Source organism: Biomphalaria glabrata, chromosome 5 (assembly GCF_947242115.1).
Source record: "Biomphalaria glabrata chromosome 5, xgBioGlab47.1, whole genome shotgun sequence".
NCBI lineage: Eukaryota > Metazoa > Mollusca > Gastropoda > Planorbidae > Biomphalaria > Biomphalaria glabrata.
Window position 1 is genome coordinate 42172731 of NC_074715.1, and position 13366 is coordinate 42186096.

The 13366-nt window shown below is 37.9% G+C and overlaps 1 protein-coding gene across 1 annotated transcript in view; it reads left to right on the top strand.

The window, feature by feature from the left end:
* The window catches only part of LOC106062903 (uncharacterized), a 327773-nt gene that overhangs the window by 63884 nt on the left and 250523 nt on the right, over positions 1-13366 (top strand). The window contains exon 2 of the mRNA XM_056030660.1: positions 4476-4785. Within this exon, the coding sequence (XP_055886635.1) occupies positions 4710-4785 (76 nt within the window). The 5' untranslated portion in view covers positions 4476-4709. The remainder of the gene's footprint in view (positions 1-4475; positions 4786-13366) is intronic.

A 13366-nucleotide genomic window follows, 5' to 3' on the forward strand; every position in this document is an offset into this window, starting at 1 on the left:
CGTGCCACTAAGATGTTTTAAAAAATAAATCTTTTGGTCAATTATAATACAGTCTTGGGTTCATAGCTTTCAACCAACGAAAAACAAAGAATTTTTTCCCAACCTAGAATCTAGAATTCACGAAATCATTTACAGAACGAGGCAACAATTCAAATCAAAATGTCTTCACAAGGTCCAGAATAGCATTGACCGTTATAGAGAATTACATCAACTGTCATTGATCATATGGTACAATTTTTAGATCGATACAATGACAACGACTGATTGAAATTTGTCTCGGTTGAGTGACTTTGATAAGTTATTATTTCGGAGTGATAATCATGTTCCCATTTTGTAGACTTCCGTTAAATAGGACAGAGAAATCGAAAAATTATATTCTATTTGTTTGAATACAGTTTGGTTGCTTCTGATTCATTAATTTTGCAGCGAAGCTTCAAAATAATTTGAAATGGTTACACAATACAACACATTTACTAATTGTAAGTGAATTTTAATTTGTGTAATAACACGCTGCGATATACTAATACTTTGATATCCAAACTATGTAGACAAATAGGTGGACACCATTTTCTGTTCCGTTTTGGTACATTTTTAAACATTTCGTTTGGAGTTGGCATCATTTTGGTCGTGTGTCATATTTTTATTTTACTTGATCGTCCTGCTAGGTTGAGGATGGATCAATCTCTATCATATTTCATGATTACATTCAGGTAAGCTTTATGGCGATGCTACTGGTGTATGGCTGATGGCCATCGTTACCGGAAGTGTCAGACCCTCCCACAAACAGCTGCACGAGATCTCGTTACATTGGAGTCACGTGACGTGATTCTAATCACGTTACCAAACCGTCCAAAACTGTGTCTTCTTCCAAGTCTAAATATTTATGAACCCAGTGATGTGAGACAGAAATATAGGCTTCTATAATATCTATCTATCTATCTATCTATCTATCTATCTATCTATCTATCTATCTATCTATCTATCTATCTATCTATCTATCTATCTATCTATCTATCTATCTATCTATCTATCTGCCTGCCTGCCTACTTGCCTGCCTGTATGTCTGTCTTTTGTGTGTGTGTTTGTTTAAAACTGTAAATGGGTTCTTTACTCAAGCGTCTTTACTCCCAAAGACGATCCATTTAGATTATTGCTATTAACACTTACTATTGAAACTAATTTAATTTAACGAACGTCATAAGAAACGTAAAAGACGCCATCAGTGACTTCAGCCATCACCTGGGAATATGATTAGACATGTTTATAAAATATTGTCCAGAAAATTCTGAGCCACAAATTATTTGACCACCAACATTGCCTCCAGCCGTTGGGGCTAACATGATGGAGTCTTGTCCAGCCTGTTTTGTGAATGCTATGCAGAAATGCAATAAATAAAAAAATTTCATTACATCCAATGTGCGTCGCTCTTAACATTAATTATCTCGCCATCGTCTCGCCATGTAAGCCATTCAGGCTTTTAATTATTCATAAAATCTGAGACGACAAGGAGGCGTGGCATGAATAGCCGTACGTTGTTAGGATTAATACTCTAATCTCTTGCCTAAGGCTAGCTGGTGATAACAAAGTTATTGCAGAATAGGAGCCTCCCTCTCTTTAGGAGTTGTTACAAAGCTTATAGTAACTCATTCCGTTTGTCTGTCTGTCTGGTACAAATTTCTCCCACTTCCCATTCTCGGATCAAGTTTTACATTTTGTACAACTGTTCGTAGTCGATGACAGTACACCAATCCATACAAAAATAAACCAATTAGTTGATCAATTAGTGGTAATTAATTAATTATAATTTATGTAGAAAAATGGAGTTAAACCTTGCAGTACTGAGAGTTATGGCAGTGATTTTCGCGATTCATTCCCTCAGATAGGCTTTGGTGTTTATTTGTATAGCATTTTTAAAAATCTTTTGCTAGATTTGCTGTATTGCTGTATTACTTGTTTTGAATGACACGTTTTCAAACACATACTTGAAGAGAAACAGTTTGTAGCGACTGAAATAGTAGAAAGAGTTTCCAAATAGTAGAAAGAGTTTCCAAATAGTAGAAAGAGTTTCCAAATAATAGAAAGAGTTTCCAAATAGTAGAAAGAGTTTCCAAATAGTAGAAAGAGTTTCCAAATAGTAGAAAGAGTTTCCAAATAGTAGAAAGAGTTTCCAAATAGTAGAAAGAGTTTCCAAATAGTAGAAAGAGTTTCCAAATAGTAGAAAAAGTTTCCAAATAATAGAAAAAGTTTCCAAATAATAGAAAAAGTTTCCAAATAATAGAAAAAGTTTCCAAATAGAAGAAAGAGTTTCCAAATAATAGAAAAAGTTTCCAAATAATAGAAAGAGTTTCCAAATAGTAGAAAGAGTTTTCAACAGTCAAAACAAAATGATTTGTTGAAATCCTTTTATTTCATTTGCCGACTTTTACCGCCATTGCAAAACTTGTAGACCGACATCACATAGATTATCATCACATAGATTATCATCACATAGATTATCATCATTTAATATACATAGACATTTTTTCTATTGTAATCACATACACTGTCATCACATAGATGTATAGGTTCTCCCCGCATGTTTGTTTATCATATAAATTGTTATCATTTACATTATCATATTATTACCTATGTTGCAGTTATCACGTAAATTATTCTCAAATGTTATCAAATTATCATCACTTTTATTATAATCACTTATATTATCATCACTAATGAAAATAAAAAAAAGCCCTGTATCTAATGAATGATAAATGAAATCGGTTACACACAAAAATAATTTTATTATCTTCACCATCGCCTTAACCTATTCCTTTTGGACCTTGAGGCACCACACAAGATCTGTTGACCGTCTTTCTCCATTCCTCTCTGACTTTTTGCAATGGAAAGAATCTCTTCTATACTCTTACAACACGTAATATAACAGAAGGATATATGTATGTTCAATTAACAGGGCGGAGTTGAGAAATAATTACAAGACCATTAGGAAGCAGCTAAGTAATGGTTGTTGCGACGAGCTGGTCACGATTGACCTTTGAACGACCTTGTCGTATCGACACGCATTGAAATCAATGTGTATAAAATCTTTCTAACATAGCAATACAATGTCGCATTTTGAATTATCGTGAATCTGGGGATGAGAGTAAAATATAAACTCGTCCATAAAAGTGTCACTTCATTTTGAACAAGCTACAGCAATGTCATTCATTGAACAAGCGACAGCAATGTCATTCATTGAACAAGCGACAGCAATGTCATTCATTGAACAAGCGACAGCAATGTCATTCATTGAACAAGCGACAGCAATGCCATTCATTGAACAAGCGACAGCAATGTCATTCATTGAACAAGCGACAGCAATGTCATTCATTGAACAAGCGACAGCAATGCCATTCATTGAACAAGCGATAGCAATGTCATTCATTGAACAAGCGACAGCAATGTCATTCATTGAACAAGCGACAGCAATGTCATTCATTGAACAAGCGACAGCAATGCCATTCATTGAACAAGCGATAGCAATGTCATTCATTGAACAAGCGACAGCAATGTCATTCATTGAACAAGCGACAGCAATGTCATTCATTGAACAAGCGACAGCAATGTCATTCATTGAACAAGCGACAGCTTGAAAGATGTAGTCTAGTCTAGATCTCCTTCTAGATCTTGAATCAAGATGTAATTTATATTAGACGAGCCGACTCGCGGCGTAGCATACGCCCCCCCCCCCCTTTTTTTTTCTGAGCCTCGCTCTCTGCCCTATCTGTCCCCGCACATGTTACATGGGGTAACTCTAGTCCAACTAGCAGAAATAAAAGAGTTATCTCTCCATGACTTTTTCATCGTGGTGTTCCGCATGGTTGGGCCAAGAAGAAAATTATTTAAACAGTTTTACGTAAAAACAATATTAACGAGAACACACTCTGGACACCCACAACGTAACGACGCCATTTATCCAGCATTTTTTTTAGTTAAAATAAAGACAGGATCATTAGTTTCAGTTTGACACTTGTGTGCCGGATGTCCAGAGTACTTAGTACAAACAATGTTAATAAAATAAAATAGGACTGTCGTTAAACGATGTCTGACTAGTTTGTTGAGCTTGGACTGTCTCAGGTGGCTTCTTAATGTACTTTTTATTTCACTTTACTTTTTCACTAGAACATTCCATTTACTTTGAATATCCATTTTAGTAACAGTTAAGACTATATAAAACACAGGGGCGTAGCTAGGAATATACCATCATTTGGGGGCCCGGGGGGCTTGACCTCTTTGGGGGCCCTTGCATTTTGCGTAATATTTAATATTTAATGTAAACTAAAAAGTTTGGAGGCCCTCCTCAAGCTGGGTGCCGGGAGATTTTTAAATTCTCTACCTCCCTCACCCCACCCTAGCTACGCCTAAGATAATAGATCAATATATTGATATATGCATATAGTCATATAATTATTTTCTTGTCTCTCTTCTCTGTTCCACAGTGTGGACAATGGTCATCTGTCTCAGGAGAGTGTAAGGAAGCTTTAGTACTTGAGTATATTTTTGTTGGTCAGTCTGGACCAAGCACAACACATAACACGTGACAGGCTGACAGAGACTTGCGGTCAAATGTTGTGGTGAGACCTTCATCTGACCTTTTTTTTTATCTCTGTACGTAAGAGATCCTTCTGAAATCAGGAACAACATCCACAGATACCACGGCTCCAGCCATCACCATGGATTCCTTGATCAGGATCGTATTATGGATATATTGTATCGCAGCCTTGGGCTCCATCATGGCGGTGTCGTCTGGTGAGTTAATGACTTCCGTCTTGTAGTGTCCTCCATTTTATTTTGTCTTGCTGTTCTAATCCGTCTGCCGTTGGCTGTATACGTCTTCTGTTACTTGGAGACTTTTGTCTATCATTACTTGTATTATCTTTTCTTACACCTTTCTCTTTTTTACACCTTTTTCCTATCTCTTCACTATTCTCTTATTTCTTTCTTCATCCCCCACCCATTTTTTCTATGATATCCCTTAAATTGTATACTCTTTATCTTGTATTACCTCTATTTCTGTCCGTATCTAATACACATCTTTAATTCTTTCCCGTCTCTTCTCTTATATGTTTTAATCATTTCTCTTGTCATTTTTTTCTCCCCAATGCTCTGCTCTTATACGTCTAACCCGTTCTCACCTCCTGAAATAATAAAACAATAACAACAACAGAACAACAACAGCAACAACAACAAACACAAACAACAACAACAATAAACAAACAACAACTAAAACTACAACAATAACAGTGACAACAGCAGCAACAACAACAACTACAACAAACAAACAACAACTACAACAAATAAACAACAACTACAACAAACAAACAACAACTACAACAAATAAACAACAACTACAACAAACAAACAACAACTACAACAAATAAACAACAACTACAACAAACAAACAACAACTGCAACAAACAAACAACAACTACAACAAACAAACAACAACTACAACAAACAAACAACAACTACAATAACTACTACCACTACAACTGTAACATTGTCTTCATTTATCTGCTTAGTGACATTAATAGTTTCTAGTAATGAAATCTTTCTGAAATATCTTTGTGTCTTATGTTTTTATTCTATTGTAACTGCGGTGTATATCTGTTGTCTGTGTAGCTGTAACTGCAGTGTATATCTGTTGTCTGTGTAGCTGTAACTGCGGTGTATATCTGTTGTCTGTGTAGCTGTAACTGCGGTGTATATCTGTTGTCTGTGTAGCTGTAACTGCGGTGTATATCTGTTGTCTGTGTAGATGTAACTGCGGTGTATATCTGTTGTCTGTGTAGCTGTAACTGTGATGTATATCTGTTGTCTGTGTAGCTGTAACTGTGATGTATATCTGTTGTCTGTGTTGCTGTAACTGTGATGTATATCTGTTGTCTGTGTTGCTGTAACTGCGGTGTATATCTGTTGTCTGTGTAGCTGTAACTGCGGTGTATATCTGTTGTCTGTGTAGCTGTAACTGCGGTGTATATCTGTTGTCTGTGTTGCTGTAACTGTGATGTATATCTGTTGTCTGTGTTGCTGTAACTGTGATGTATATCTGTTGTCTGTGTTGCTGTAACTGCGGTGTATATCTGTTGTCTGTGTAGCTGTAACTGCGGTGTATATCTGTTGTCTGTGTAGCTGTAACTGCGGTGTATATCTGTTGTCTGTGTTGCTGTAACTGCGGTGTATATCTGTTGTCTGTGTAGCTGTAACTGTGATGTATATCTGTTGTCTGTGTAGCTGTAACTGTGATGTATATCTGTTGTCTGTGTAGCTGTAACTGCGGTGTATATCTGTTGTCTGTGTTGCTGTAACTGCGGTGTATATCTGTTGTCTGTGTAGCTGTAACTGCGGTGTATATCTGTTGTCTGTGTAGCTGTAACTGCGGTGTATATCTGTTGTCTGTGTTGCTGTAACTGCGGTGTATATCTGTTGTCTGTGTAGCTGTAACTGCGGTGTATATCTGTTGTCTGTGTTGCTGTAACTGCGGTGTATATCTGTTGTCTGTGTTGCTGTAATCATTTATGTACAACAAGACTGTAATTTACTTGCGAGAAGTGTTTATGAATGAGGTACATGAGATACTCATCTGAAACGAAATACCCACAAACCACATTAAGACCACTGAACGAGACGAATTGAACAGTTTTGAGAACCCTTGGGTTGAGGTCTACACAGTCGGGCGTTAAAACGATCAGAGGGTCTTTAATACTGGCCTCCCTCACTCGTTAAAACATTTGCAAGTCTGACAGGAAACACCTCAAGATAAATGACCGCTAACACGCGGGTCTCCGAGAGAATCAGAATTGCAAATGGTTGACCATCTAGTGCCGGAAACAGTAGACTAGGACATATGTAGAATGGCGCCCTAGTTCACCTTGCCTCCCATTCCCCCTGAGCCCCCCCCCCCCATCTCTCTCTCTTAAACTATCTCTGTTTCGTCACGTCTTTATTTCCAATTCATTACGTGTGAACTGCTTTTTGTGAAATGAAACGGACCCTGCCATCGTATATTGAAATGATTTGGTGTCCTTGTTTTATGTGCTGGAACGACTTGATTACCTCGATGTCTGAACATACTTAAGTGATTCAAATTGTCTTTTACTCCTGCTGCTACATTCAATCCAAATAGTTGATGTAACAGAGCTATTATACAATAACTTTGACATTTTCTTCCCTTCTCTCTTAGCCTCGCTTGAGACATCGTACATCTTTATTATAAACTAAGACAATATGAGAAAGATTATGAACAAAGTGAATAAGAGAAAGGTATTTACAGATAATGAAAAGGAAATGGGGGCATCCTGTTGAATATTTCAGCTAATAATTTATACCTTTACCTGATTATAAAATTGAACTTAAAAATCAATCAATGTTAACATAGATTTATATATGAAAATGAAGCAATGTGTTTTTAGAAGTCATTTATATATTTTATAATAATAATACAATAAGCTTTCCATTCTCCCTACTCCAATCTCTCTCTCTCTCTCTTTCTCTCTCTCTCTCTCTCTTTCTCTCTCTCTCTCTCACTTGCCAACTTTCAATATGTTTACAAACACTGAATGAGGTTGACTCCTCTTAGAACCTTACCTGAAGGTTATGAGTGTATTGTGTATGTTGAAATGTATTTTACGCTGTGGAGTATATACATTTTATTTCCACGTCTCCCTTTCAAAGTCTCCAGTATTTCTTTTTTTTTTTTTTTTCGTTTAATTTGCATCATGAAGATACAGAGAAACCTGGCCAAGTCTGCTGTTGAAATTTTTCATTACAACTTTGACGCATCGTGCACTTCTTCTGTGCTGCCCCGCGCGATTTCGTTCTGAACGCCCAGACACTCCATCAGTGGCACTTGGCCCTGTCTGCTCCACTGCAGATTCTCTTACTTAAACTTGGCCTCTTGAACATATTAATGTGCAATGTTACTTTCTAAACATCATGGGGAGTAGCCAGGATTTTTTTCGGGGGGGGGGGGGGAGGGGCATTTTTCTCCCCCCCCCCCCGCAAATAAATATATATGTGTGTGTGTTTGTATGTGTGTACACACACACATAATTAATCTTTATTACATTCTGACCCTTCATTCTTTCGAAATACGTTTACTGTGCACTAGAATGGGTTCTTCCTAGAGTTAGTTACCAGCAAAGGGGTCTGGGGGAGCTCACCGCCCACCCCCAAACCCCCCCTCCTGGCTACGCCCATGCTAAACATTAAAACATGCATACTTATGTTTCATTTTAATTTGAAACTAAAGAAAACAGTAAAGTAAAGTTCCCTTTTCAGACCTTGCGATCTATAGGGCAGATGATGTTAAGGTCATCTGTTTCTGTGGCTCACGGTTAACGAGGGTGTCATGTGGCCAGCATAATGACCAACTGCCTTTACTTTTACCCAACTAATGTCAGGTACCAAAGATCCCGAAATTAAAAATCCCAAAAATCTTCACCAGGAAGAAGAAGCATCAACAAATATTTATCATAAATGCTGATAGTCTTACAGTGGAAAGACTTTGCCAACCTAGACCTCTTAAAGACGGCCTTGACCCCAGTACTTCATCCAACAAACAAAAACAACCAGTAAAACAGTTTGTAGAATTTTGTTTGAAAAGCTCAAATTTGGGACAAAAATAAACTAACTTAAATTGCTAAATTGTTGTATTGATTTAAGTCAAATCATCGATTGCCTTGATTACGAATTCTGAAGACGATGAAGCAATCAGCTGGAATGGATAGTAGCATCGATTTAAGAACATTCTAGATTCTTAGTGAAAACATATAAACATGTTTATTTTGAGAAATCTTTCAGTAAAAAAAATGGATTAAAAATTGTTGACAGCAGAAAAGCACGAGACAATAAATATCTTTTGTCTACTTATGTTCACCCCCCTTTCTGTCTTGGTCAAAGGCACAGCGGCCCCCGGCCAGTGCGAGTCTGGACAAGTTCACGCCCTTCGTGTGACAGATCGGCGCCAACCTCGTCTCCCCCCAGAGACAGTTCATATGAACTTGCAAAGTTTTTTTCTTCTTTACCTCGAGTTTCTCTTATACCGATTTATGACGAGGAAGTGTTCTCTCCCCTAATGCAATCAATGTTTCCCTTTGATTGATTAAATGATAGGGCAATAATCAGATTCAATAGTATAAGAGATTTGTTATTCAATAGTATAAGAGATTTGTTAAGTTCAAAATGAGACTTACATTAAATATTGCGGTTTTCTTTCATTCTAATGTTTAAATACTAGTTTGTTCTATGTCCCATTGAGCTATTGAAATAAGTCTTTCCCCCCCTCAGTTTACAAATTATCTTGCAGAAATGTGCGCAGACGACTTTTCAGTTCTTTGTAATTGTAGAGAGTTATGTCCTTGAAAAAATATCCGATCCACAGATAAAAGTTTCTATCTATCTATCTATCTATCTATCTATCTATCTATCTATCTATCTATCTATCTATCTATCTATCTATCTATCTATCTATCTATCTGTCTATCCACTTATGTCGAATAATTGACTTCAGATGAGTGTTTGTAGTATTATTCTATATGAAGAAGTCGAATATTCCAGAAATATCGTAACAAAAGCACTATCAAAACAATAAAGCTTCTACGTCTCTATAAAGCGACGGGTTGTGTTCTGCGACCAATCGATACAAGCTTGTCGAAAGATCTTTTATGGATCGAATACATCATCTGTGAAATTAATGGCCGTATTAGACTTAGACTCAATCAGCCTCCTCCCCCCCCCCCATTCTTCCCCGCCCTCCTCCAATCAACCTCTTCTCGCGTCACTCCCTCTGTTTGTTCCGAGCGTACCGCCATTGTGTAAGTCTATCGCGAGCTGGAGACGGACACAGAACAATAGATTGCAATAGGCGAGGTCAGTCGGGGTTACAGGAAGTCAGGACCACGTGATGTTGAAAGCCGTAATTGTCCGTTTACTATTGGTTGGTTTTAAGGCCGTGCTGTTTATTTTGTGATTATTGTTGTGATGTGGAGGCTATCTTTTTTCTTTATCTTCATTCAATTTGTTTTTTTACGGGATTAGGGTCAAGATAAATTGTTTTCTTTCCTTTCAAAGAAACTGAACTGTAACGTTTTAGATTTTTTAGAGTTGTCCCCGCTCCGGTTTTTGTTGTTAATTTGTCTAGATTTATGTGGCTTTCTGAATATGAGGTAGATCGCTTGATTTTAAAAGCATGTGTTCCAGCAACGAATAGTTATTTGTTTAGAAGTTTGGGATTTTATCTATCGATCTTAAGTGTATTATTCTATTCTAATCGATCGTTAAAGTTCACATTTGATGATCACAAGAATAATACACTTAAGTGAGTTAAAGTTCAGATTTGATGATTTCACCAGGGTCTAATCGTCTGGTAATAGTTAGAAGTCGATAAATAAATAACTATTTATTAGCTTTACTTGTTATTAGTTGGATTTGATGGCTTAGTCCTGTGGTTCCCAAACCTTTTCAATAAAGGAACACTTCACACATTCAGAATATTAAGCGGAACACGTTGTTTAATTTGTTTAGAGAGATGAATACAAGTGATGACCTACAAGTTTATTGTTCCAGTGGTTCGTGGAGCACAGTTTGGGAAACACTGGCTTTGTCGATATACACTTGAGTCACGTGGTAACAGCTCACATCTGCTGATAGAAAAGGATGATTGTTATATATAATTTGTAATGGGACAGATGCCAAAAGTTGTTCCTTATAAGTGGTTTGGTTATGTTCGTTTTAGGGGTTTAGTGGCATGCTTCATTTAGGGTTCCATGAGTTGGTCATAACTAGAATGCCGGGTTTGATACTATTATCAAGCTAAAGTCTAGACTAGCCTTCCATTGCGCGCTAACGTTTCGTCATGTCTTGTCCGCCATTATGATCCACCATCTGAAAATCTACACTCTCGTCATTCTATCATCATCAGAAGCCACCCCCTTCCCTTTCCCCTAGTCTTCATACACCCTCAAACACAATGACTTTTACGCGTTGGTTTGAAGAGTACGTGGATGGGATATGAAGGGCCCTCGCCGGGGCCCCGTGTAACTCTAGACCCAGAGAAAAAAAAATCTCGTAATCTCGTACAGCTTTACTATCTTTCTTTTATCCTCTTAATTCAAGAGCGCGCCTCATCGCGTCCGCTGAGGATGCAATATCGATTTTTGCTCCTCCTATTTTTACCATCTCTCACTCTTTTTGTCTCTCCATCTTCATGCTCGATTCTCTCTCTCTCCTCCCCCCTCCTCTCTCCCTTGCCTCTCATTTCACTCGAACGAGGATCTTGGAGGATGTGTACTGTCTGATTACTCAGGAGGAAAACCCAAAAGAAGAGTATACCGAGGAATAGCGTAAGAAAGAGAAGATAAAAAAAAAAAAAAAGGAAAGATTTCTAGCTTAAAGATTGAGCCCATGAGAAGAGACTGAAAAAAAAAGTTTCTTTCTCTTTTTGTTGTTGTTCATTGAAACCGTAGAAGAGGGAGCTAGGGACGGAGCGTGTTTGCCGTTGTGATGGGGGTGATTCGGTCGCTACAAAGGGTCAAATCTTTGCAAATATTTTACTTGCGACAGGTTCCGATGAGCAGCGTGCATTATGCACTAAACTGATGGAACAAGAGTGAGCGAGATGACGAGGGTAAAGCTCTATGTTAAGGCTAGGGTTCAGATCTAGACGGTAAATAGCTGGCTTCCAGAAAGTGCTTTTCTATTTCGCTTTTATAACACCAAAACCGTTTTTCTTCTTCCCAGAAGTTCATTCAAGGTCTGAAAATATTAGCACGACAAATGTTCTCTTGGTTATATAAGTTGGCTGTCAACTTGAATGAATGGATGCCTTGGAAGATGTATAGATGGAATTAATGGATAATTAATGATGAACAGCATTGCTATAAAGTGCACAGATTATTATATTTCCCGAGAAATGTACTTTATAATATAAATAATTAAATAAATGTTTCTTCCAGCACGAACTATCAGTGGCACGTTGTCAGAAAGGTGGATAATGAAAAAAAAATTAAATTGAAGAGATCTGGCATATTGTTTTAGGAAGGTTTATTGAATATACACTTGTCAGAGTGACTGTTGTGTTGTTGTATAGCATTTAGCGATGTACTGTAATGAGTTGCACTCCTTTCTTATACTTGGTGCAACGCGGCGCGAATGCGTTCAAGATGGGGGGGGGGGGGGAGTGGCTCCATGGAATATCTCATCGATCAGTACAGACACAAGTGTATAGTGCGCTGTTTTGTCTATTGTATTAGCAGTAAATAGAACTTAATCCGTAGACTATTTAGTCACAGTTTGTGTTGGTCAGTATGTTCTGGTACAATTAGGAAATATTATTCGCTGGCTAACGTTTGCGTGTCTCAGGATGCCCACCCGCTGGACCACAATTAGGTCATTAACCGCGCTGAGTGCTATTTTTAGAGCAGCACTTTAACGGACAATTTCTTCTGAGATGGCAAAATTAATAAGGAAGACCTAAATGGGAAAAGAAAAGCTGGGGGTGTAGGAGGGGGTGTGTGTGGAAGTATCGGTCTTTTTTTTTCTAGACACAGTGCATAAATTGTTTTATTGAGTTGGTGCCACCCCCCCCCCTCCCATATGGTCATCGGCCTTGTTTGGGACGATAGTCCCGGACATCGAAACATGTTCGCGGTAGTGGTCTTCTAAAGAGGCTTCCGTGCTCACGTCTTGAGAAGAAGCCCACCAGCTCCCCTGGGTCATCAATAATAGTACCATGTTAGCAGATGAAAACGCTAGTCATAGTCCTGCGCAGCGGATTATTAAAGGGTTTACTCTGGGCGATGGACGGGAAGAACAGTTTAGAAAGATTGGGGGGTGTTTGGTGTCAGAAGTGAGTGAGGAGAAGAGATTGTGAGCATGTTTGTATTTGTATGTGCTATTCTTATCTTTACGAGTCTGGTGTACACTAACTGTAAGAAAGAGGGAGGGAGAAAGGTCTGAAAAAGATGGCGGAGAAATAATATTATTTAAGATTTTTTTTGTAGGTCCCGACGCGAAGCAATTATTACGGATTGTGACGGATAGACATCCAGACCGACAGACTGTTGGACATTAGATCAGATAGGAAACGACAGTTCATCTAATAGGATGCCTCGTTGAAGTAAAAGTCAATAAAAACTTTTACTAACCGCACTGATCGATTACTTTATTTTCTTTGACTAGCTTTAGTCGGAAGCGGAAAGCAATCGAAAACTAGAACAAAGGGTTCATTGAGTTGATTGTGTTAGACACAATGGTCATTGTATAATAATAACATCATCATTTGATCTTCTTCACGTGGTGCTGGTGAATGTCTTGATTGAAAATAACTTCC